Genomic DNA, 27,722 nt, shown 5'->3' on the forward strand with positions numbered 1-27,722 from the left:
TGCAGCACCCCCCCCCCCCCTCAGTCCCCCTAATACTTACCTGAGCCCCATCTAGATCCAGCAATGTTGTAGGAGTGTCTCAGCTTCCCAGGATTCCTCTCATTGGCTGAGACAGCATTGACTCCCGCTACTGTCAATCAAAGTCAGTCAGCCAATGAGGAGAGAAAGGGGATGGGGACAGGCCAGGCCGCGTCTCCGTGTCTGAATGGACACAGGGAGCTGTGACTCGGCTTGGATGCCCCCATAGCAAGCTGCTTGCTGTGGGGGCACTCAACAGAAGGGAAGGCCCAGGAGCACTGAAGAGGGACCTGAGAAGAGGAGGATCTGGGCTGTTCTGTGCAAAACCACTGCACAGAACAGGTAAGTATAACATGTTTGTTATTTTCAACTAAAAAAAAACGATACTTAAGTATCACTTTAAAGGCTAACTTTATATTTAACTACTTCCAGTATTTTTTGCTAGAAAATGACTTAGAACCCCCAAATATTATATATCTTTTTTAAAGCAGAGACCCTAGAGAACAAATTGGTGAGTTTTGCAATTCCTTATATCGCACAATATTTGCGCAGCTGTTTTTCAAATGCAATTTGTTCAGAAAAAATATATTTTTTTGAATCTTAATGCAAAAAAACATAATTCATAACTTAATTTTTTTGTAAAACATAAAAGATGAAGTTACACCGAGTAGATAGATACCAAACATGTCACTCTTTAAAGTTGCACATGTCCGTGCAACAGTGACAAATGACATACATTTTACTATCCATAGGTGACGCTTTAACCTCTCTGGCGGTTTTCCCGAGTGTGGCTCGGGGTTAAATTTCAGCACCATTAGCGGTAACCCCTAGCCACACTCGGGATTGCCCTGCAGGATTCTGGTGTGGTATACTTACTTGTCCCCAGGATCCTGCGATGTCCCACTGCTGTGTCCGTGGGCTCTGTCCTCCGCCCGAAGCCTCTCTGTGCCGGGCTCCATTTCCTGCGAGTGTCGTGATGCACGGGGGCGGAGCCTGGCGGCAAATTCAAAAAAGTGAAAAATCATAATACATACAGTACACTGTAATCTTATAGATTATATTACTGTATGAAATTATTTCACATCCCATTTGTCCCCAGTGCTTTGTCCAATGCCCTGCATGCAGTTTTATATTATATATACTGTTCTTTCTGCCTGGAAACTTGAGATTGTCCATAGCAACCAAAAAGTGTCCCTTTACGTCAAAAGTGGTTTTAGACCAGCTAGAAACAGCGATAGTAAATTAGAACACTTGCAGCATTGAGCGTTAGTGTAACGTGGAGAAATTCATTTTATTATTATTATTATTATTATTATTATTATTATATTATTTTTTTAAATAATTATTTATTAGTTATTTATTATATTATAATTTATGATTTTGTGTTTCAAACTTCATCATACCCGGGATATCTACTAGACTCTTGGTGGACAGATTTAAGTGTGTTATTGCTATGAATTACAGGCCTACAATATAAAATGCCAAATTTCTATGCAAAATAATTGTACCGCTTTGAGACACATAAATCTGACATAATCATACCGCCAGGGAGGCTACAAGCTTTTAGGGTTACCACTTTAGATTTACAGAGGAGGTCTGGTGCACTTCATTTTTTTTTCATTATTCATTTATTTAATTTTTTTAAATTTTTACACAGTTGCTTTTTTTTTTTAGCACTTTTATTGCTGTCACAGGAATGTAAACATCCTTCTGACAGCAATAGGCATGTGGCAGGTCCTGTTTATGGAGAGATCTTGGGTTTATAAGGACCCCAAATCTCTCCTCTGCACTTAAAAGCATTCAAAACACCAGGGTCGGTGTTTCTAAATTCTTTCGAATTTCAAAAAATGGCACTGATGGTTTCCGAGTAAACCGGAAGTGATGTCATGTCATCGCTTCTCAGTTACTATTACGAACAGTAAAGTGAAGAAGGTTGGATCCAGGTGTTCATTGGTGAGGGAGACTTCTTGTCACTTCCTCTCTTTACCGTGTTTTCTCAACTGTTTTATTTAATCATTGATCTTTTAATTGCCTGAATATATGTATGTAGTTTTGTCAATGTACCAAGAGTCACACGCATTATGAATACTCACAGCCCAGATTCAGGCAGGAATTGCATCATTTTCTACATGTAGGAAAGATCTTAAAGGGGTTGTAAAGGTAAAAATTTTTTCACCTTAATGCATTCTATGCATTAAGGTGAAAAAACTTTTGACAGTACCGCCGCCCCCAGCCCCCCCGTTTTACTTACCTGACGCCTCGAATCTTCGCTCCTCGTCCTCGTCAGCTTCATTGCAGCTCAGCCTGGTCGCTGATTGGCTGCAGTGGATGGATTGAAAGCAGCGCAGCCATTGGCTCGCGCTGCTGTCAATCACATCCGATGACGCGGCGCGCCAGGGGGCGGGGCCGAGTGATACAGCGAGCGGCTATAGCCGCCAGCTGTATCACGGGAGCGCGCCCGCAAGCACTCACCACCGTGCGAGGGAGCTCGCATGAAGGTGGTAAATGCTTGCGGGGAGGAGCTGAAACAGCCGCCGAGGGACCCCAGAAGACCAGGTTCGGGGCCACTCTGTGCAGAACGAGCTGCACAGTGAAGGTAAGTATAACATGTTTGTTATTTTAAAAAAAAAAAAAAACAACTTTACAACCCCTTTAAGGCACATACTTGGGCAGATTGGACATTGTGCTTTGCCAACAAACAATGAATGTCACTGAACTTGCTAAACTGAAAATGCATAACAGCTGAATCCAATTTAAGGTTTATACATTGCAACAACTGTAAAAGTTTGTATGTTTCTTACTTTCTGTCTCTCTGGAAATGGTCACCAAAACAAATAGGGTAGACAGCAGTAAAAACATTGCCAAGGGGTTCCTGCTCTATCCAAAACTGAAAGAAAACATTTTGCCTATACATTCACATTAGGTGACTGAGTAAGCAAGGGTTGAAGGCCCTCCCAGTTTTTTTTTTTTGCCTGTGTCCCACCGGGAAGATTTATTTTTACTTCTGTTTTGAAGACACAACAGAAAATTAGAGGAAATTCCACCCTAGAGTGCCGTCACAGGAACAGTTTTCTTCATTGGAGGCTTTGTCCTCAACTCTTCATTTGGTGGGAACTTAAAAACTTTGGATTGCATCTTACTTTCTGTCTTGCTGAACATGATCACCAGGACATATAAAGCCCAAATCTCCTCAGTGGTGACAAAGACAGTAATAAACCCTTCCCTATACAAAAATTATTTAAAATAAAAAATATGCCTTTGCACGCACTTTGAGGTCTATTTATAAATGTTTTCACACCAGATTCGCACAAATTTCACCCATGAGTCATATTTTCCAGTCAAAATACAATGAGAAATATGTGTGGCTCTTGAGTGAAAATTGTGTGAGTCTTGTGTGAAAACATTTATAAACAGACCCATTTAAGTCATAGTTATATGGTCAAAGTGAAAAAAAAGACCATCCATTTCAACCAAAAAAAAATGAATACAAAAATAAATAGAAGTCCAATTGTAGGGCTCGCAGCAACAAGTTGCTACTCCACTTTTACTAACTTTTGTTAAACTAAAAAACTGTTTACTTTTTTTTCAACTTTTGAAGTTCAAAAGTTGTTTGAGTTCAAAATGTTTAACTCACTTGTCCATGTAATCCCACATGATTCAGCACTGTTAGCATACAAAAAAAAATTTCTATAAATCAGGGCAAATTTTAACATTTTGGAGCTACTTTCATCTTTCGTCCAACATTCCAGACAGACAGCTCCATCAGTTGAAGAATATGAAAACTAATGTTCAGAGTTTGCTCCTTTTTTCACCAATTGAAAGAGCAGATTTTCCTTAACCTCCCTGACGGTTTTCCCGAGTGTGGCTCGGGGTTAAATTTCAGTCCCATTAGCAGTAACCCCGAGCCACACTCGGGACTACATTGCAGGATCCTGGTGCGGCGTTACTTACCTTGTCCCCAGGATCCTGCGATGTCCCCCGCTGTGTCTGCAGGCTCTGTCTCCTCCGAAGCCTCTCCGTGCCAGGCTCCATTCCCTGCGAGCGTTGCGACGCACTGGGGGCGGAGCCTGGCGGAAAATTCAAAAAATGTGAAAAAACACCAAATTTCCATGCAAAATAATTGTACCGCTTTCAGCACCTAAAATCCGAAATAATCATACCACCAGGGAGGTTAACAAGATAGGATATAAAACTGAAAAAAATGCAGCTGTCTCCTTTTTTTTTTTTGCGAAAACTTTAAATATAATATCAAGTAGATGAATTGACAATAAACAGATGGAAAGTGGACACAAATCCAATGGGAACACAACCTAAAGCAGAACATATAACGCAATGGGGTTGATTTACTAAAACTGGAGAGTGCAAAATCTGGTGCAGCTGTGCATGGTGGCCAATCAGCTTCTAACTTCAGCTTGTTCAATTAAGCTTTGACAAAAAACTGGAAGCTGATTGTTTTTTTGTTTTTTTTTGCAGAGCTGCACCAGATTTTGCGCGTTCCAGTTTTAGTAAATCAACCCCAATATCTTAAATTTCATAATGAGTCTCTGAAGGATTGTTGTTTTTATCATTATCGCTCTGGAACAGCAGAAGGTTACCAGGAAGGTAAAAGAATTCTGCAACTAATGATAGATATTTTCCCCTTTTTATGAACATATATCATCTCTTTCCTCGTCATGGAAGCTGATACTTGACTTTTTTAGCAGCCTATGTTCTACTATAAGTTCAGGTGAAGACTTTCTCAAATTCATACTTTGCTCTGATAATGAACATCTTTTTTAACATAAATAAAAAATAAAAAAACTTAAATGGGATCCCTTCTGATACAGCAAATATAAGTAAAATACGAAAATATTCAGAAAAATATCCTTCCTAATTAATTATGGAACACCTAAATCACTGTATGTACTAACTTGAAATTGCTGTCAAATTTGATAGTGGAAAAGTCTATAGGTTATTGCAGAAATCAGACAGATGTAACTGGAACACAATGGTGGAATTTGCTTTTAACTGCAATATGAAAGGGAAACAGAACCCAGAGACAGACGTGATAATAGAAGTCACAGGCCAGGATGGAAAGAGCGGGGGCTGACATTTTTATGGTTAACATGTGACAAAGGTGAAGAGCTGTTCTATAATTACAGTTCCACAGTCATTTGCACTAACCCAATATTTCAGCTGTGTCTGGGAGGAAATGGTTAAGGATGGGAGAACTGTTATTTCCTGTCTGTTATTTTCTAAGGTCATATGATCACTAAAGTGGTGTGTTTTCTATCTCTGAGGTTTCGCATGAAAGAGGATGTGCTAGAAGGTGCCAGGTTAAATGCACAGTCTCACTGCTTTAATACCCCACACTCAGCTTTGTTTATATAGAGCCAACTTTCTCAACCTTTTTAATATGGAGGAACCCTTGCAATAATATTCAGACCTCGGGGAATCCCTGCTAACAATGGTTTTATATACAAGTTGTGGTACATTAACTACACCACACTGGTGGATAACGAGAGATGATTCCCTTATGCTGGTGATCAGTGGAAGGACTGCTCCTCTGTCTGTGATAGGAGAAGCAGCAAGGACCCTATTAAAGTGAAAAGGAAAGCAGAACCTGATGGAATCCCTACAGTTATATTTGGAGGACATCCTTAAGAAAGGGGCTTCTGTTCCCCTGCTTTATAATATTTGGAGACCCCACTGTCAGTACCTAGCATAAGGATCCTGGTTATACAATGCATTTCTCCATGTACTGCAACATACTAACTTGGTATTTAACCCTTCTTAACTCCTTGGAGCCGACACCTCCCGAACCTGTAAGGCATTTAACCTCCCTGGTGGTATGATTATTTCAGATTTTTGCATCTCAAAGCGGTACAATGTTTTGAATAGAAATTTGGCGTTTTATATTGTAGGCCTGTAATTCTTAGCAATAACACACTTAAATATGTCCACCAAGAGTCTAGTAGATATCCCGGGTATGATGAAGTTTGAAACACAAAATCATAAATTATAATATAATAAATAAATATAAATAATTCTAAAAAATAATAATATAATAATAATAATAAAATACATTTCCCCACGATTCACTATCGCTCAATTCTGCAAGTTTTCCAATTTATTATCGCTGTTTTCTAGCTGGTCTAAAACCACTTTTGACGTAAAGGGACACTTTTTGGTTGCTATGGACAATCTCAAGTTTCCAGGCAGAAAGAACATAAACGAACAAAAACGTATATATAACATAAAACTGCATGCAGGGCATTGGACAAAGCACTAGGGACAAAAGGGATGTGAAATGATTTCATACAGTACTGTAATCTGTAAGATTACAGTGTACTGTATGTGTTATGAATTTTCACTTTTTTTAATTTGCCGCCAGGCTCCGCCCCCGTGCATTGCAAAGCTCGCAGGGAACGGAGCCCGGCACACAGGACATCGGGGTGGAGGACAGAGCCCGCAGACACAGCGGGGGGACATCGAGGATCCTGGGGACAAGTTAAGTACACTGCACCAGGATCCTGAAATGTAATCCCGAGTGTGGCTCGGGGTGACATGCCAAATCGGCCCGATGTAAATATGGGCGAATGCCATATTTGCCCACATACCATAGATCTTCAAATGTAGACAAAGCTTATATTGCAAAAAGATCACATCACAAAAGGACAAGTGCAATGTTTCAGAGCCACACAGGGCCCCTTCATCAGGCATGTAATAAAAGTGGCATGACAGAATATTATATAAGCTAACCACCAGTCAGAACATGAGGAAAGTGTGACAACTCCATCCTCTGACATCATATAAGGTCATACTCCTGCCAAAATTTATAAAAATGTATTGCAAATTAATACAGACATTCAGCCTAGAAATGGTGTCCCTTTCCCTTTTTGTATTGTTGGAGGGGAGCCGAGGCAAACAGTTTGTATTTTCATAGGCTATAATGACTGGGAACATCAGCCAGATGTGTTAGGCCCCGCCGGTCACGATTCTTCATCAATCACATCTGGCTGATGTGCCCGATCGTTATAAAAAAAACAAAACCTAACACTTGATTGGTTGCTCTAAGCAAAACAAACTTTTTTTCTCTAGTTTTTAGCTGAATTTTTAAGTGGAACAAATTGACTCTAGTACAACCACACTATATTCTACTCACATTCATGTTTACATCTGCTATCAACTGCCAATCTGTGACACCTGGGGAATACTGGAATAAATCATGTAATCTCTCGTCTACTTGCAGATGATCCAAAATAACAAATTGATCCGTTTGTCTTCCAGTTTTGCAAACTAGATTAACTGTGGGATTAGGTTTCTGTATGTACAGGTTCTTAATATATTTATTCATTTTTCTATCGATTCAAGTTAATGGACTTGGGCCTTCTTGTCAGCCTAATTATATAACCTGCAGTAGAAAAATGAAAGTGGAAAGCTTACTGGTTCCTGTGGACAACAAGAACATGATATCCAGTGTCTGGGAATGATCTTTATACAGGGTTTGATTTAATAAAACTGGAGCGTGCAAAATCTGGTGTAACTGCATAAAAACTAATCAGCTTCTAGGTTTTTTTGACAAATTTTAATTGAACAAGCTGAAGTTAGAAGCTGATTGGCTACCATGCACTGCTGCACCAGATTTTGCACTCTTACAGTTTAGTAAATCAAACCCACACTGTGTAGGGATTAGAGTAAGGCTACAATTTGTGATCTTTATTGTATTTATTGAACATGCCAATTTTGACCTTTTAGCTATTCATAATTCAGCAACTTTTTTCCAACATTTCTGACACTTTGAACATATATTTTAGAGAAAATAGTCCAGTGAAATGTTCTTTGTAGATCAATTTTGACTAGTTCTAATTTTTCATCATTTTATATTAGTAAATGTCAACAAGGTATGTATTTTTGTCGGTATGTTTCCTGTTTATTACACTGGGCCTGATTAACCATAGGGCAACCAAAAGGTGTGTATGCTTCAGCATTAATGTGCTTCAGCATTAATGTGCTCACAAACCCAGTCGAAAAATTATAAACACAACACTTTTGTGTTTGCCCCTATTTACCATGAGCTGAACGCAAAGATCTACGACTTTTTCTATGTACACAAAGGCCTATTTCTCTCAAATATTGTTCACAAATCTGTCTAAATCTGTGTTAGTGAGCACTTCTCCTTTGCCGAGATCCATCCACCTCACAGGTGTGGTATATCCAGATGCTGATTAGACAGCATGATTATTGCACAGGTGGGCCTTAGGCTGGCCACAATAAAAAGCCACTCTAAAATGTGCAGTTTTACAGCCACAGTTCATTAGTCCATATGATAAGCTAAACAATGGCAGATCCTAAAAGGAAATGATGGTGAGCGGCAGCTATCCTTAGAGAGAAGCCAGCTCTATAATATGAAAACAAGGGAACAGAAAGGAAGCGCCACCTAAGTGCAATAAGTTAAGTAAGATTTTAATGACACAGCAACTAATGCACTTACAGGAAGGTGAATAAAATCAGGCTCATCTGTGCTGTGGGCACAAGGTGCAGTCCAGTCGCTGGTCCATCCTAATCCACGGGGAGGTGGTCATGAGAGACAAGATATGCAGTCTTTTCCTGTGGCCACCAGGAAGACAGCCAGGTTCGACGTGGAACGCAGGCGATGATGTCACAGGAAGTGGAACCAGGGGAAGCATCAAGGGAGGAAATTCTGGGGAGAACAAAGAGGCTACGTGCTCGGAGTCTACCGGAGTAGGCCTGTAGAAGGAGCAGTAGACTCCGAGCGCGTAGCCTGTTTGTTCTCTCCAGAATTTCCTCCCTTGATGCTTCCCCTGGTTCCACTTCCTGTGATGTCATCGCCTGCGCTCCACCTGCGTTCCATTGTCACACTGCAGACAACACACAGCTTTTTCTTTAGAGTAGAAACTTTGAAATAAAGTTTGATAAAATCTTTGCAATGCACATTGATCAACCTGAGGGGATTGTTTTTTCTCAACAAAAGTGGAGTTAATCTTAAAGTGATTCTAAAGCCTTAAGGTTTTTCAACCTAATGCATTAAAGGAGAAGTCCAGCCTAAACTGGTTTGGCTGGGCTTCTCCTATGGGTCACAGGAGTGCAATTCATTTGCACTCCTGTGACCCATTTTCAGCAGAGCGGACTGCTCTGTCACAGGACGTCACAGGAATCAGTACAGGCACCGTGTCATAGCAACAATGGAAGTCAGGATCCGCCAGGTGCCTGTGCTGTCACCCGTCTCAGCCTCTCAGCGAGCCGCTGAGAGGCTAAGATGGTCGCTCCCCACCCCTCCACAGCTCAGCGCTCAAGTGAGCATAGAGGAACAGAGTAAACAGATCCTGATTGACAGTCTACAGCTCTCCGCTTGGGGAGCTGTGAGAATCGAGCCACCATCTGCAATGTTCGAACGCTCGGTTCTCAGTGTAGAGGCGCCGGGGGACAGATGAACCGATGCTGCATCCACCTAGGTAAGTATGATGGGGGAAAACCTCCAAACCCATACTTCTCTTTTAAGGTGAAAACCTTCTGTGCTCCAGCCACCCCCCTTTTTTTCTTACCTGAGCCCAATCCGATCCAGCAATGTGCACTAGACCAATGGCTCCCGCCACTGTCTTCCTCCTCATTGGGCAGATTGATAGCCGCTCATGTCAATCAAATGCTGTGACATGGGAGCAGGGCCAAGTTCCACTGTCTGTCAATGGATGCAGCATCAGGGCTCGGGAGCGAGCACGCATGGGTGCCCCCCTGGAGCGCCAGCAGGGGACCCCAGAAGAAGAGGACCGGGGCTGCTCTGTGCAAAACCATTGCACAGAGCTGGTAAGTATAGACATGTTTGTCACTAATCGATCCGTGACTGCTGCCCCCCTCTGCCAATCCCTTCACTGGCTTCCCCTACCTCACCGTATAAAAGGCCATCCACAACATCGCCCCCAACTACATCACCAACCTCATCTGCAGGTATCGCCCAAATTGTCCCCGCCGCTCCTCCCAGGACCTCCTGCTTTCTAGCTCCCTTGTTACCTCCTCTCATGCTTGTCTTCAGGACATCTCCAGAGCCTCTCCCATCCTCTGGAATTCCCTGCCCCAGTATAGCCGATCAGCCCCTAACCTGTCCACCTTTAGGAGATCCCTGAAAACTCACTTATTCAGGGAAGCCTATCCCACACCCACCTAACAACTGTCCCCGAGCCACCCCCCATCAAATCATTCCCTGCATCTATTACCTTTTGTACCACCACCCCCCCCCCTTTAGAATGTAAGCTCTACGAGCAGGGCCCTCCGTCCATTCTGTATTGAACTGTACTGTAATTGTGCTGTCCCCCCTCTACATTGTAAAGCGCTGCGTAAACTGTTGGCGCTATATAAATCGTGTATTATAATAATAATAATGTTTGTTATTTTAATAAAAAAAAACCCTGAAGGTTTAATGTCACTTTAAAGCCAGATTAAGGTACTTACGCTATTTGCATTAAAAATTAATAATAAAGTATGAATAATTATAGAGCAGCATCAGTTTGTGTCTTTTATAGGTGGCTAATGTTCATTTTCAATGGACCACAAAGATCCACACTCATACAAACTCACAAAATAGGTGTGATACCTTCATAGTAAAGTTCTCTATGCCTTTGTGTATTTCCTTTAATTTGATCAGACTCATAGATTGAAAAGTGCAACATTTTTTAATGAAGCCTTTCTCATTAACTCATTATAGCAAATAACACTTTTTCACCCCTTGCTTTTTTTAAAGGACGTCTCAAAATAAGCACGGGGAAATTCCCCATCTTTATAAGCAGGCCTCTATATGAGTTTTTTTTTTTTTTTTTTTTAATTTTTTTTTTTTTTGCGGTTTGCTTAGAAAATGAAACACTTTACACAAGGCTAACTGTAAAATCTTCTCCATCTGATTTAAAGGAAATCTTATTTCATAGAATGATTGTGTTGTTCACCTTTATGCTCATCATAATTCTGACACATTCTAATAGCTTTTTGAGTTTGTAATGGGCAAAACACTAAAAACACCTGCGTATCAGGAATAGCAAAATGATGTGCCAAAACATATTTTCAGTGTCTGCTTTGATGCCGTCAGCTGAAATGACAAAAAATAATATATCGACATCTCCCTCTCTTCATTGTAACAGCTCAGAATTACAGGCAGAGCAGCCTGTGGTGTCTGCTCAGACCTACACCGGATGAACAGGAAATACTGCAGGTGCCTTGCAGCTCTTGTTTTGCAAGTTTCATGACAGCATCTCTTGTGTTTCTTTTTATCGAGCCACACAATTTCATCAATACCAGAAGAACATAAAATCATTATATATATATATATATATTTCTTTCCAACCTGACAGCTCTGTCAGCATTTTTTTTTTCTAAATAAGACACATAATACAACTCAATGCCAATCTTTTTTTTTTATGTCACTATACTTGTTTGCAAAGCTCAACTATAGGCAACAGCTTTATACAGTGCTGTGAAAAAAGTATTTGCCCCCTTCCTGATTTTTTATTTTTTGCATATTTCTCACGCTTAAATGATTCAGATCATCAAACAAATTTTAATATTACACAAAGATAACCTGAGTAAATCCAAGATGCCGTTTTTTAAATTTTTATTTCATTTATTAAGGGAAAAAAGCTGTTCAAACCTGCCTGGCTCTATGTGAAAAAGTAATTGCCCCCTCCCATGCTGAATCATGAATGAAATGTGATTAACCACAAATTTTTGGAAAGCTGCATTAAATTTCACTTGCCACACCCAGACCTGATTGCTGCCAGACCTGTTGAATCAAGAAATCACATAAATAGAAGCTGTCTGACAAAGTGAAGCACGCTAACAGATCACAAAAAGCCACACATCATGCCACGATCTAAAAAAAATCAAGAACAGATTAGAAACAAAGTTATGGACATGTATCGGTCTAGGAAGGGTTTCAAAGCCATTTTTAAGGCTTTGGAACTCTAGTAAACCACGTGAAGAGCCATTATCCACAAATCGAGATAACTTTGAACAGTGGTGAACTTTCCCAGGACTGGCCGGCCTACAAAAATTACTCCAATAGCATGACAATGACTCACCCAGGAGGTCATAAAAGAACCCAGAACAACATCTAAAGAACTGTAGGCCTCACTTGCCTCAGGTAAGATCAGTGTTCATGATTCAACAATAAGAAAGAGACTGGGCAAAAATGGCATCCATGGGAAAGTTCCAAGGCCAAAGCCAATGCTGACCAGAAAGAACACAAAGGCTCATCTCACATTTACCAAAAAAAATCTTGATTATCCCCAAGACATTTAGGCAAATATTCTGTGGACTGATGAGACAAAAATGTAACTTTTTAGAAGGTGTGTGTCCCGTTTCACCTGACATAACAATAATACAGCATTTCATAACAAGAACATCATACCAACAGTCAGACATGGTGGTGGTAGCTTGATGGTCTGGGGATTCTTTGCAGCTTCAGGACCTGGACGACTTACCATAATTGATGGAACCATGAATTCTGAGCTCTACCAGAAAATCCTAAAGGAGAATGTCTGGCCATCAGTTCTTGACCTCAATCTCAAGTGCACTTGGGTTATGCAGCAGGACAATGATCCAAAACGCAACAGCAAGTACACCTCCAAATGGTTCAAACAAAGCAAAATTTATATTTTGGAGTGGCCTAGTCAAAGCCTGGACTTAAATCCAATTGAGATGCTGTATCATGACCTTACACAGGCCGTTCATGCTTCAAAACCCTCCAATGTGGCTGAATTAAAACAATTCTGCAAAGAAGAGTGGGCCAAAATTGCTCCACAGCAATGTGAAAGACTCATTGGCAGTTATCGCAAACGCTCAATTGCAGTTGTTGCTGCCAAGGGTGGCACAACCAGTTATTAGGTTTAGGGGGCAATTACTTTTTCACATAAAGCCAGGCAGGTTTGGACAGCTTTTTTTTGCCTTAATAAATTAAACCATCATTATACATCTTTTAAAAAAAAAGAAAATGAAACCATCATTTAAAAACTGCATTTTGTTTTTACTCGAGTTATCTTTGTGTAATAATAAAATTTGTTTGAGTCATTTAAGTGTGACAAATATGCAAAAAAAAAAAAATCAGAAGGGGGGCAAAAAGTTAGAGCGCTAACTACAGCGCTCCCAAACCGCCCCAAAGTTGCTGCATGCAGGACTTTTCTAACGCTAAAACCCCTGAAAACCGCCTCAGTGTGAAAGGGGACCTAAAGTATGTTTGCACTTTTACCCAAAAAAATTTCATATTTTTGTATTTGTTCCTGCAGCCTCTGAGTATACTCTAATGTGCTCTAAAAAATTTGCCCCTGGAAAATGGATTGCTTATTTAGCTGCACGTAGGGCTGGTTGGCGCTCTCTAACAGAGCCCTCTAGTGGTGAACAGGAATGGCTTGTTTACCGTCAAGAAGGATGCAAAAACAGGGCCAGGCTACAGTATGCTGTTGGAAGCGGAAATGATCTTCAGTAAAAGCTTTTTGTAGGCTTCAGGACAAAGTACAGATATAGTTTAACATGCCAGCTTTTACCTACTAGTTTATTTTCATTATTGTGTGGACAATGTTTTCAAATAAATTACCTTAGAACTGAACTCCAGGCAGATATAAAATACACAAATGAATGCAGCTCTGTAATTATTAAAAGAAAGGAGCCAGACAGGAAAGCTGGAGAAAACAAAGTGAGAGGCAGATGAGCTCATCACTGTGCTGCTTCTCCTTTCACTATCCAATCACAGGCTGGGGTCTCCAGATCCCCCCCATGTGAATAGGTATAGGGGAACATCGTACCTTTACTCATTCACCAAAAAAAGTGTCAAAAAGAAATAAAAACACAGAGTCAGTTTTTGCCAATCCCTTTATAAAAAAAATAAATAAATAAAAATAATGTCCCCCCGGTGTAGATCCACCCTCAAGCAAAATGAACGACAAAATGTCTCCGACCCTGGAAAAAAAACGGGTCCGCACCTGTTGCTGGCTCTTGCCGTCTGACAGTTCCTAAATAGCTAGTGGTCACATCGTCGGTGGCTCCGTCCTTAGTTATCTGAGAACTGCCAGATGGCGGAGCAGGCAGACGCCGGGAGCCATCAACATGGGGACAAGGTGCTTTGGGGGGAGGCAGAGCCCCAAAGCAACCCCCCCATGTTGAGGACATATGGCCTGGTATGGTTCAGGAGGGGGGTGCTCGCTCATCCACCCTTTTCTGGTCTGCCAGGCTGCATGTTCTGAAAAGGGTCTGGTATGGATTTGACCTCCACACCATTTTTTTTTAGCTGTTGTCATAGGGTTCCCCTTTAAATCTATACCAGACCCAAAGGGCCTGGTATGGATTTGGGAGGTGGGATCACTCTGATTTTTTTTTTTTCATTGCCACTAATTCTTTGGTTTACATCCCTGCTGACAGCTGATGAGTCGTTGGTTGTTAAGGACGCAGTGGCCAGCTTTCCAGCCCGATCCTTAACCAAAAATTCACATCTGAACCGTATGTGGAAATTGCAGCTGAACCACTGAACAGCTGCTTTGGAAATTCGCAGTGAAAATGGACGGGGAATTTCACCGGACAGGTGTGAGCCTAGCCTTAAAGTAACTCTGTCAATAAAAAGCTACCACAAAAAAAAGCTACAGATGTAAAGTGCATAGCTGCTGAAGTTTTTTTTAACACCTTCCCACCCAGCATCTAGTCAAATGACGTCCGGACGGGACTTCTCTTGTTCTAGGTGGACGTCATATGATGTCCACCCCAGTATGCACCTCGCACACACTCTACGGACGATCTGTCATCCACTGTGATTGATGCGATTGATGGATTTTCAAATATACAGTATATACCATAGTTTGTGGACTCTATAACTTACTTATAAACTTATAAAAAAAATAATATACACTGATTGGGGTTAGGTTCACCAAAGAAATGTAACAGCATTAATTTTGGCCTCATTTTTTGAAGAAAGATTATTTATTTGTAAAATTTTATAACAGAAATCAAGAAAAATGCGTTTTTTTTTTCAAAATCTTCTGCCTTTATTAGTTTATTTAGCAAAAATTAAAAAACCCAGTGGTGATAAAAAAAAAAACAAAAGAAAGTTTTATTTGTGTGAAAAAAATTGTACAAATTTCATTTGGGTACAGTGTTGCATGACCGTGCAATTGTCATTCTAATGCCGCGTACACACGCTCGGACTTTCCGACAACAAAACCGTGGATTTTTGTTTGAAGGTTGTTGGCTCCAACTTGTCTTGCATACACACGGTCACACAAATGTTGGCCAACAATTACAAATGTGGGAACGCGGTGATGTACAAGACGTACGACGAGCTGATAAAAAGAAAGTTCAATATTCATGTGATATCTCCATTACGAACGCTAGTTTTACAAGACGGAGCGCTTCTGGCTCGTACTTGATTCCGAGCATGCGTGAACTTTTGTGCGACGACTTGTGTACACACGATCGGACTTTCCAACAACAAAGTTTTGTTGGCGGAAAATTTGAGAACCTGCTAGCCAACATTTGTTGGCGGAAAGTCCAACAACAAATGTTTGATGGAGCATACACACGGTCGGACTTTCAGCCAACAAGCTCACATCCAACATTTCCCATCGGAAACTCTGACCGTGTGTACATGGCAAAAGAGCGACAGCGCTGAAAGCTGAAAACTGCCCTGGGTAGGAAGGGGGTGAAAGTGCCCAGTATTGAAGTGGTTAAGACAATTTCCCTGCAGCCATATCTCTGGCCATTCTAACAGGAGAAGATCCAACTAAGCCGCTCTCTTCGGTTCCTCCCAAGACCTCCTGCTCTCTAGCTCCCTTGTGACCTCCCATGCTCGCCTCCAGGATTTCTCCCGAGCTTCTCCCATCCTTTGGAACTCCCTACACCAATCTGTCCGACTGTCCCCTAATCTATCCATCTTAAGGCCCCTTTCACACTGGGGCGGGGGCGGCGTCGGAGGTAAAGCGCCGCTATTGTAAGCGGCGCTTTACCGTCGGTATTTGGCCACTAGCGGGGCAGTTTTACCTCCCGCTAGCGGCCGAGAAAGGCTTAAAAACCACCGTAAAGCGCCTCTGCAGAGGTGCTTTGCCGGCGGTATAGCCGCGCCGTCCCATTGATTTCAATGGGCAGGAGCGGTAAAGGAGCGGTATACACTCCGCTCCTTCACCGCTCCGAAGATGCTGCTAGCAGGACTTTTTTTACCATCCTGCTAGCGCACTGCTAGCAGCCGAATACCGATGGTAAAGCGCCGCTATTGTATTGTATTTACCCCCGACAACGCCCCCGCCCCAGTGTGAAAGGGCCCTAATGAGCAGGGCCCTCTCATTCCTCGTGTACCAAATTGTAATGTAACCGTAATGTCTGCTCTCATTTTGTTAAGCGACGCACAAACTGTTGGCACTATATAAATCCTGTATAATAATAATACTAATAATAAGAATAAATGATACCAGAGCTTGCTGCTAGCTTTTACCTCCTCAAATTCCTATTGGCCCACCACTATAATAAGCTGCATCACCAGTTGGAATGCACAGGAGACAAGAAAGAACAGGAAAGCTTTGCCTGTCAGCAGATTGACTTGGAATTTAGGTTTAGCTACAGGGTTTTGGAGTTTACTGTAGGTATGTGCAGGCACCACTTTTTTTGTTTTTTTGTTTGTTTTTGTTTTAGACAGTTTTTTTTTTTTTTTTACAAGGACCTAAACTTTCATTTAGGGTTTGTTCACATAAGGGGCTATACTGCAGCCCCTGTGAAAAGGGGTCCAAGGTGGTTTGACAGGCGATATGTCGCCTCTTTACTGCTTGTTTTAACTCGAAGACCTCATTCAAACAGGGTGTTTTAAACTATGCCCTGTGCAGGGCCATATTGACCAGCACAGGGATGTACAGATGTTGCATGCACTGTGCAGGGTGTGTTCGGGGATCGTGCACATGCACCTGCACGGATGTTATATAGGAAGCAGTGGTCCGTATCCCAATAGACAGCAATGAAACTGCCAGCACAGGGATGTATGCAACACCTATGCATCCCCATGCTAGTAAAACATGGCCTGCACAGGGTATGGATTAAAATGCTCTGTGTGAACGAGGCCTAAAAATACTGCACCACTGGAATGGGTCGCATTCAGCACTGTTACTGCCTGCCGAATGCAAAATGCTGTTTAACTTTTGCCACAGCCGCAGCATGGGTACAGCACTGAATGGCTGCATTGCTTTGTTTGGGTGGGCAGTCGGGGGGCTATTTAACAATCTGCTTTTACTGCCCCCCCCGGATGCCTGTGTGAATGAATACTGAAAACGTACATATCTGCATACAGCAAAGAATAGGAACAACACAGAAAACAGTATTAGTGTACAAATGAAATTGACTTTGTGACCAATTGCTTCAAAGTCACTTCTTTGGATGTTAATAGCTGGGAAGATGATGAACGTCTTTAAAATCAGAGCTGGTCAGTAGATTGTGGGATAAATAGAAGTCATTATTTCCGCTTTTCATTATGCTGCAATTTCCTTTATCAGAGCTGGTAAACATCGGATGTGAACAGCACCATGAAAAAAGGTGGAACAACGCTGATCTAATTGATTAAGATATCTTTCATGCTTTAAGTTTATGACCTACATTCCAAGTAATGTATGCAAATTATTTTGTATGGAACTATTTCTGAGACAATCTGAGGTTACATTAAAGGACAAATGTAGTGCACAGCTCTTCAGTGTTTGGTCTACACTGGGGTCAAACTATAATTGCCTCCTGTCCCTCATTTCCAGGGAGCCGCAAAGACAATAGGATTTGTCCCTGAAATGGTTGTTCCTTCCTGGAAATGTTCCTTAATTTGAAAAAAAGTTAAAACTTAATAAATCTTTGTTTTTTTTTTCCTTGTAACAGTTCTTATCTGGTTTTGTAGTAATCTTCTAATGTTCACACTCAAATTGTCTTACCTTAACTCCTGGGGATTGCTGAGTGTCCTGTTATGCACTTGTATTCCTCTCTTGGAGCACAAGGGACAGTGTAGTTATCAGACTGTAAGCCCACAACAAAGGTTATGCAGCTTCGTCCCATTTCAGATCATTGGTTTTAACTCATAAAACTATCAAGTAAAAACTGACCAGGGTTACATGAAAGAAAACTAAGGGTGGCTATACGTGGATGGAAATGCATGGTTCAGCAGAGACCAGTTCAATTTTGATCCATGTATGGGCTGGCTGGTTGTACAGAATCAATCTACCAGCTGACTTCTGTACAACCAGCCTGTCAGGTTTTTCCTCCGGCTGTAGCTGGCCAGGACTGATTAGTGTATTCTGATGGCGGGGAAGGCTCCCTGCTGTCAGAACACAATAACACAGCAGGATCGATTCCCCCATCCACCTCGAAACTGTGAATGAGTCAGATCATTTCTTTTTGTTCAACCTGTTGGTAGAATTAAAAAAATGATTATTCTATTGCTAGCCTAATGACTTTGTTAATGAACACTTTTACCATCTTTCAGCCACCCAGAAAAAAAATATGTTTTCAGCACTGAACTGAAGCAGTAGGCTTGCAGTAGACTGTATTGCGTTAAGCCTAGTACACACGGGCCGAAAGTCAGGCGGCACCAGCTGGTTCAATAGAAACCGGCCAACATTCGGCCCCTGTTCACGGCAGCCGGCCGGCTTCTGCCAAACGGTCGTGGCCGAAAAAGGTCTGCTCCTGATCAGCGCTCGCAGCCAATGACCGGAGTGTTCTGGCTGGGGGGCCGTCCTCCTGTCAGAACACAATAGAACAGCAGGGGAGCTCGCTGTATTAACATTGGATTGTTAGTGCAGTGGCTCCGACCTGAGCTGTCAGTTGTTTTTCGTTCAACCCAGCAAAAGAACTATTGGTGTGTACAGGGCTTTACACTCGGAAGGAGGGAAAATACGTAAATAATGGGACAACCAGCCAACTCTGAAAGATAATGCTTACTAATGGCCATTGCAGATTGGTTCTCTTTTGATTAACTATTTGGAAACAAGTATTAAAATGCTAAATAATTTTAGGTTCCCCTTAAAATATGCTATAATGGGACATTTGGACACTATTTAGCTTTGGTTCACTGCCTCAGTACCAAAGTATCCCATAATATCTGACAATGTTGGTAGCTATGAGATGGAAGTGATCATATGTCTGCCCATGCCTCTGAAGTGTAGGGGGCCCATATTAAAGTGTGCTGTCCATGGAAATATTAGCCTGCAAGCCTGACATATGTCATCATTTTTTTCTTTCTTTTATGTAAATTTCATAAGTATGGAAGTGTTCTACAGCATTGTGATGGCCAATATTCCAATTAAACTTAACATCTTGAGTACAACATTTACAGCCATGGAGAAAATGAAAAGCCACAACACAGATGCACTTTCATTGGATGTTGTGAGATCAGTCGGAGAATATGGGGGGAGTCGGGGTAGCGTGCCCAGCTGTTAGGGCTTTTATTTAATATCACTAGTTGTACTACAACAGATAGCATAACAGGAAATACTATACATTATAGTGTTAATATAATTATTGTAAAAGCTGTATGTGAGAAAAATGAGAAATGAAACACCTACTTCAAAAATTGTCCACTGTTCTACGACAATGGCATCATAACGCTTTATGGTCTTTGGATCTTGCTCTGGGAAATCTTCAAAAATAAAAACGCCATCTGTAAACTCCGATGAGGTGTCTGAGAAGCAAAGAACAAAATATATATGTTTAGTCCATAAAAAATCATCACTGGGTTATGTATTTAGGTACAGTCCATTAAACTAAAGAAACACTCTTGACATAGCATGGTTTAGCTGTACAGTTTCCTCTGTTATCTGCCTGCTTATTGGATAAAAGTGATGAAGCTGATTCATTGTCTAATGTAAGGATCTCCAAGCTACGGCCCTCCAGCTGCTGAACTACACGTCCCATGAGGCATTGTAAAACTTTGACATTCACAGACATGTCTAGGCATGATGGGAATTGTAGTTCCTGAACAACTGGAGGGCCGTAGTTTGGAGACCCCTGGTCTAATGATATGAAAGTTGCATGGGTGAACCATTAAATATGGTTGTCAGCTGTCAGGCTATGCTGCATTGAAGAAGTGTGTAAATCACATGAATGTCAGAGAGAATTGTGCATGATTTGGAATGTAAAAACAGTTTATATATGCATCTAGTCAATGTATTCAGCTTTTTGCCTGGAGTGCCTATTTAATGATACACATGAATTGACTTTTTGTAGACAACTGATAAATGCTTTAACTGCATATTAATGCATGCATATCCTGAGACAATCAACAATTTATTTGCTTACCCGATAAAGAGTTAGCCAGACAACAATTAAGACACTGTCATCGTTAGTCTACTAAACTTGAAGCAGAATGACGGCTGCGTGTTGGTCTTAAAGAATAAGCTGTCTCTAAAATGATATCACAGTTTTTAGATGGATGCTCCTAGGTTGAATCACCAGCTTATACATATCAGAAATTCCAGGGATTTCCCGTTTTGAGTTCCCAGCTTTCCCATACACTTCCATTATGAAGCCAGCTAAAGTAGTTTGGCTCCACTTTTTTTGTTCTCTTCATAGCAAAAACAGAGAAGCCCATAGCAGTCACTAGACCTCTAACTTATTAGCCTCTATGAGGGTGAGCAGAGCTGGTAAGTTTAAGTGAGAGAAGACCAAGATCATAATCTGCCTAGTCTTTCGACAAAACTTAAATATATCACTATAAACTACATAAATTGTTTCTTGGTACTTTTAAATTCTGGGAGACCTTAAGTAATAAAAAGAAAATATAAAAACTAGCCACAGGCTGTAGTTTTATGCTAGCATATGATCCAACCAGAGAAAGGTTCTTCTCCCCAACAATCAGAAACGTGTATGAGTTATGAGTACTACAAACACTATCAATGTAGATAAACAACAGTCTACTGGCTGGATATATCCAACTTGGTCAAATGTTTTTTCTCCAACTGAACCCTGCAGTAGAGACCTGAGATAGCCCAAATGTCTTGCCATCCTTCTAAAATAACAGGTTTCATATACAATCATATTGATGATGGATTTAACCACCTCAGCCCTTGAAGTATTTACCCCCTTCCCGACCGGGCCATTTTTTTGCGATACAGCACTGCACCGATTTAACTGACAATTGCGCGGTCGTGCGACGCTGTACCCAAACAAAATGGATGTCCTTTTTTTCCCCACAAATCAAGCTTTATTTTGGTGGTATTTGATCACCTCTACGGTTTTTATTTTTTGCGCTATAAACAAAAAAATGCAACAATATTGAAAAAAACACAATATTTTTTACTTTTTGCTATAATAAATATCCCCAATTAAAACAAAACAAAAAAAAAAAAATAAAACAAATTTTTCCTCAGTTTAGTCCGATATGTATTCTTCTACATATTTTTGTTAAAAAAAAAATCACAATATTGCCGCGTACACACGAGCGGGCTTTACGGCAGACTTGGTCCGGCGGACTGGATTCCGTCGGATAATTCGATTGTGTGTGGGCTCCAGCAGACTTTTTTTTCCCAAAAGTTTGACGGACCTAGAAATGAAACATGTTTCAAATCTTTTCGACGGACTTGAGTCCGGTTGAAAAGTCCGCTCGTCTGTATGCTAGTCCGACGGACAAAAACCGATGCTAGGGCAGCTATTGGCTACTGGCTATGAACTTCCTTCTTTTAGTCCAGTCGTACGTCATCACGTACGAATCCGTCGGACTTTGGTTGATCGTGTGTAGGCAAGTCCGTTCATTCGGAAAGTCCGTCGGAAAGTCCGTTGAAAAGTCGGCCAGACCTAGTCCGTCGAAAAGTCCGCCCGTGTGTATGCGGCATTAGCGTATATTGATTGGTTTGCGCAAAAGTTATAGCGTCTACAAAATAGGGGATAGATTTATGGCATTTTTATTTTTTTATTTTTTTTCTAGTAATGGCGGTGATCTGCGATTTTTATTTGGACTGCGACATTGCGCCCGCAGATCGGACACTTTTGACACTTTTTTGGGACATTTATACAGCGATCAGAGCTAAAAATAGCCACTGATTACTGTATAAATGTCACTGGCCAGGAAGGGGTTAACACTAGGGGGCATTGAAGGGGTTAAATGTGTTCCCTCAGTGTGTTCTAACTGTGGGAGGGATGGGACTGCCAAGGGGAGGAGACTGATCAGTGTTCCTATATACTAGGAACACACAATCTGTCTCCTCTCCCCTGTCAGAACGTGGATTTGTGTGTCAGGAGCGATTACGCGTGCCCAGCGGACATCACGGCCACCGGGCATGCGCATTTGCTCCTTAGTACCGTGGCGGCGCACGCATGCCCCCTATACCCTTAAAGCAGCCTCCATACAGCTACGGCGATTCGCGCGAGGGAGCCATTCTGCCAACGGCAAAATCGGCAATCAGTTAATGGAGTTTGCTAAAACTGTAGAGTGCTAAATCTGGCGTAGCGTGCATGTTAGTTAATCAGCTTCTAACTTCAGCTTGTTCAATTAAGCGTTGTCAAAAGAACCTGGAAGTGGATTAGTTATTATGCAGAGCTGCACCAGATTTTGCACTCTCCAATTTTCTTAAATCAACCCCAATGTCTACTAAATAGATTTACGGTCTACTTACTCAGAAAGTGGCATCACCACGATACGCATAGAGCAGTGGTTCTCAACCTGGGGGTCGGGACCCCCTCAGGGGTCGAATGACGATTTGCCAGGGATCACCAAATCCTGGGCTGTTCCTGAAGCCAGCACCACTCTACCAACCTTTTTGTGGCCGCCCAGCAGGCCTGTCCCTGGAGCTTGTGGAAGGCCAGCTGGGCTGTTCCTGGAGCCTGTGGAAGGCCAGCTGGGCTGTTCCTGGAGCCTGCGGCCGCCCACTCGGCCTCTTTCCAGCCACTCATTCAGTTCACGGCATGGGTAGGGAGCAGAGACTAGAGGTCAGCTGACTGGTGAGGAATGTGAAATGGGAGGGGCTGAAAGAGACCCTATCTCCTGATTTTGGCATAGGTGTCACTGCTGAGAGACACAGTGAAGCTGGAGACACAGTTAGTAACACTACCTGTGATTAGAGTTGCCATTAAAAATCCCCACTACAGTTCTCAGATCAGCAGATGACCTTGATCAAGAGCACCTAAGTTGGCTGATCAGAACTCCCCCAAGCACTGCTACTCTTCCCATCCCCCCCCCCCCCCCCCCCGAGGCGTAAGAGAAGGGATGAAAATAGAGAATAGAACGGCTAGAGAGAGGGATGGGAAAAAAAACAATTAGGATAGAGAGAGATAAAAGGGAAAGAAAGGAGAATAAAGAGAGAGTGGTACATCCTAAAATGTACCATAAGGGGTTTTAATACTGTATAAGTGGAAGGGACTCAGGGAGCGCTAAATGTCTGTGGGTTAGGGGCACAAATGACTTGTCTTGCCTTGGGTGCTGACAATCCACACTATGAAAATAATTTTACCGTTAGGCGTCCCCACAGCTTGGGAAATTTTATGAAAGGGTCACGGCACTAGAAGGCTGAGAACCACTGGCATAGAGCCAAACATGATGGAATACTCACAGTCATTGATCATGTATCACTCTCCCTCTTACTCCTTTGGGTCAGTACTTACTATTCTTGTTTAGGAGCTGACTTATTTCACTCTTTGAAAACTTTCTTATTTGGTAGCCTTGATAGATATTACTTATACTGCTGTCACATGTACATTTGATGAGGGAAACTTCTGATCACTAAGATTGTGGTAGATACACTGAGACTCAGGTATTTATGTATGCATTAGTGAAAAATTTTCAACATTACATCTGAGGAGTTTTATATTGTATAACAGTATACTTAATGTAAGAACACTCCTTTATGATGCATTTGAAGGTGAGCTAAATGTTTCCATAGTTTAAGGTTGATATACACTATATTGTCAAAAGTATTGGGACACCTGCTTTTATACGCACATGAACTTTAATGGCACCCCAGTCTTAGTCCATAGGGTTCAATATAGAGTTGGCCCACCCTTTAGGAGTGTGTTTATGGAATTGTTTGACCATTCTTCCAGAAGCGCATTTGTGAGGTCAGGCACTGACTCGCTCATTCATGTCTCTATGGACCTTGTGCACTGGTCCAAATCATGTGGTGGAAGGGGAGATTATAGTGTGGGGTTGTTTTTCAAGGATTGAGCTTGGCCCCTTCATTCCAGTGAAGGGAACTCTTAAGGCGTCAGCATACCAAGACATTTTGGACAATTTCATGCTCAACAAATTTGTGGGAACAATTCAGGGGATGGCCCCTTCCTGTTCCAACATGTCTGTGCACCAGTGCACAAGCAAGGTCCATAAAGACATGGATGAGTGAGTTTGGGGTGGAGGAACTTGACTGACCTCAACCCGACAGAACATCTTTGGGACTAATTAGAGCCGAGACTGCGAGCCAGGCCTTCTCCTCCAACATCAGTGCCTGACCTTACAAATGCGCTTCTGGAAGAATGGTCAAACATTCCCATAGACACACTCCTAAACCTTGTGGACAGCCTTCCCAGAAGAGTTGAAGCTGTTATAGCTGTGTGTATGTAAAGGCAGATGTCCCAATACTTTTGACAATATAGTGTATATTGATATTTGAGATATTTGTGTAAAAATTTTACTTAATGCAGTTGATTCACTAATGACAAATGAAGTTGTTTACTTTGCAGGGGTATTTTCTCTTAGCTTAGTAAATGAGAGGAAGCTCAATTGACTTCCATCTGTCAATCATGTGCAAGTGAAAATGCAGTTTTTCAATTTTTTTGTGATTGGGTATTCTTTGCAAAATGCATTTCCACCACATTCACTAAGCTAATAGAATATTCCCTCTGAAAATGAACATACTATTTGCCTTTAGTATATCATCCCAAATGTCTGTGACTTTTCAAAGTTTCCCAAATATTCTGGGAATAACACAACACTGAAATATATATTTTAAACAGTCTTGAAAAAAATAAACATTAGATTCAGTAATAAGACTCTAGTCAAACTTTCCCTCATCATACCCGACTCGCACAGCAGTTCACACTGCCATATGCAAACTGCCGGGAGTGTCAATACATTGTTAATGAAACCCCCATTTCAGCTTGCATATCGCACTGCAAACTGACAGTTCGGATATGAATACAATCGCATGGATGTGAACACCCATACGATCTGATTCTGGTGCGGACCAAAAAAAGGGTCCTGTGCGAGATTGGTCCGAATACATTGCGATATCAGCCATAGTATCTGTATGGCTGAAATCGCATCGCACGGACATCGCATGTGATTTGCACTGTAGTGCGGTGCGAATCACATGCGATCTCGCAGAGCGCAGTAGTGTGAACCGGCACTTAGGGTAGCTATAAATCTCTTCGTTTCAATCACAAATTGACAGCCAAATGCAACACATGGTCGGTGATCGGGGTTGTTATGAATGAAGTGGAGGACACATGTTAAAGTAACATTTTGTCAGCCTTATTCACAGAAAGATCAGTGGATTGGCCCCATCACTTAGAGATTTTTTTAGCAACTCAATATATTTGTGTGTAATAACCTGTACACAAATATACTGAGTTTAGGGGTCGGAATTGAGACATTTATTGCAGCTAGATTGTAACCAACTGATACTTGTCTCTCTAGCGGACTTCCTTAGCTCCATGAGATTACATGAAGAACAGCAGGCAGACAGTGCGCAATCATTAAAAACATGCCAGACAAACAAGCCAGTAACTCAAGTTGTCTCTCATTCTGCTCATCTGCTGTCTCCACCTGCCGTCCTCGAGCACCTCTCTTATGGCTTGTCTTCTGGGTGGTGGAGCTTGAAAATTAAATCACTATCTCTTATTTTTTTTTATCTTAAATTGGTCCAGTGCCACTAAATATTTCATTAAGGTAAAGATGCTGCCCTACTGTGCACAAAAAGCTGTTTTCACTGGTGCCCATAAATATTTAATGCTTTTCTCTTGGCTAAATGCCACTTTAATGTTCTGTATTTTGATTTACAAGAGGAGCATAAATTCACATTTTACTGTCTGCTAAACGCCAGCTCCCTTATATTTTTGAATTATAGTTAGTCAATAATATTGAGCCAGACACAGTGAACAGCACCCAAATTTTAGCAAGTAATATCTCCGACCCAAAGAAACGGTCCTACAAAGGCGAATGCGGTAAAACTACTCAATTTTTCTTTTTATAATAGTGCAAATAGTAATGATGATGTACAACACACAGTAACTCAGAACAGTTTGCAATGAATTCTGACTGGTTCCTGGGGTCTTCTTTGCATGTCCTTTGTATCCCAGTATGAGCTCCTAAGTGGGAGATGTCTTGGATGCACATCATCAAATAGCATACTGTATGTACAGAGTTTCAGAAGGGGCCAACGGCTCTAAGTTATGTTTATTACCTTAGGAGTCCTATGGATATTAAGCTCAACTCCAGGCAGATATACAAAATAAAGCAAGAGTGTATTCCATTAAAAATAACTACAGCAAAACTCTAGTTCCCTGTCTACCTTCCTCAAGCCCCCCACTGAACTTTTTTTGTTCAATACTTTTTTTTAAGGGAAATAAACCATATATGAAATGAAGGCATAAAATATAGTGATCTCAGGTCAAAAAATGCAATTTCTACATTGGGAATCATTACATATAACAAGATCATGTAGCAAGATGATGTAGTCCAAAGGACATCCTTTTGTTATCATTTTAACCATATGTACAGAAGTATTCCATCACACAGCATAAAGAGATACCATAAGGTTCTTGGTCCCAGATTGGGATCACAGCAGAACAATAAAACTCATATATATATAAAAAAGAAATAGGAAAGAGAAAGAAGAAGAAAAAGAAGGAAGCAAAAGTAAGCACAAGGTGAGTGGTGAAGCCTAGAGGTGTCCTAACTTCTTTTTAATTGAACCACCAGCCAATCACAGTGGTCAAATGATCAGGAACTGTGCCTCCACCTCGCATCTTTCAGAACCTGCTTAACCAACCAGTGAGAGTCAGTGCCAAAGCATTAAAAAAACCCTACACTTACTTTTTGTTCTGCAGTCTTAAGCCCAGTCTGGCAAAATCAAATCCTTTAGTCTTCTTCTTTGGTGGTGATGGTTGGTGGAACCAGAAGTACGGTTAGCTCAGGCCTGTGTGATGACACGCCATCAGTTGGCACACCATGACACTCTTTGCCTACAGAAAGTAGGGTTGGAAGACACTCGCCATCATTTAACCTAGAAAATGAGTGGCACTGAATGGCTGGGTGGGTGAATTTTTCAGCAGAAACTGGTTTTTTTATTTTAAAAGGTGTTGGCTAATTTGAAAACAAAATTGGAGTCCCACGTTACATATATTTTTACTTATAACTAGTATAAGTGCCTGAAATTGTTTTGACATCAGCCACCTGTCATCCCCTGCAGAACATTAATTGGGTTTGGAGAAGGAGGGGGGATGGCTAGCAGTTAACCAGGCTCTGCTGCATACATATGTTCCCAGAAAGAACAACTGACAGAAGACAAGAGCAGAGTTTATGACTTATAAGTGTGTCATTGCTCCTTTATTGTCCAATCAACAGGCTTTAGGGGGATCTGTATTTCTTAAGAGAAAGTGTTGTCAACTTCTTAGCTGTGCTGTCTGGCACACATATACAGATCACAAAGATCCCTATAGTGGCTAGACAGAATTTGGCAGACATGACAGTTCACATATGTGTATTTCACCTGCTTGTTGAGCTCTTTGCCCAGAGTTGGGTT

General features: G+C 41.5%; 1 protein-coding gene across 1 annotated transcript in view; it reads right to left on the reverse strand.

Annotated features, from left to right (window-relative positions):
- Positions 1 to 27,722, reverse strand: part of RFTN1 (raftlin, lipid raft linker 1) — a 464,957-nt gene that overhangs the window by 42,881 nt on the left and 394,354 nt on the right. Inside the window, exon 7 of the mRNA XM_073630197.1 lies at positions 19,560 to 19,675. Coding sequence (XP_073486298.1) covers positions 19,560 to 19,675 — 116 coding nt within the window. The remainder of the gene's footprint in view (positions 1 to 19,559; positions 19,676 to 27,722) is intronic.

This window comes from Aquarana catesbeiana, linkage group LG05 (assembly GCF_042186555.1).
Source record: "Aquarana catesbeiana isolate 2022-GZ linkage group LG05, ASM4218655v1, whole genome shotgun sequence".
Lineage (NCBI taxonomy): Eukaryota > Metazoa > Chordata > Amphibia > Anura > Ranidae > Aquarana > Aquarana catesbeiana.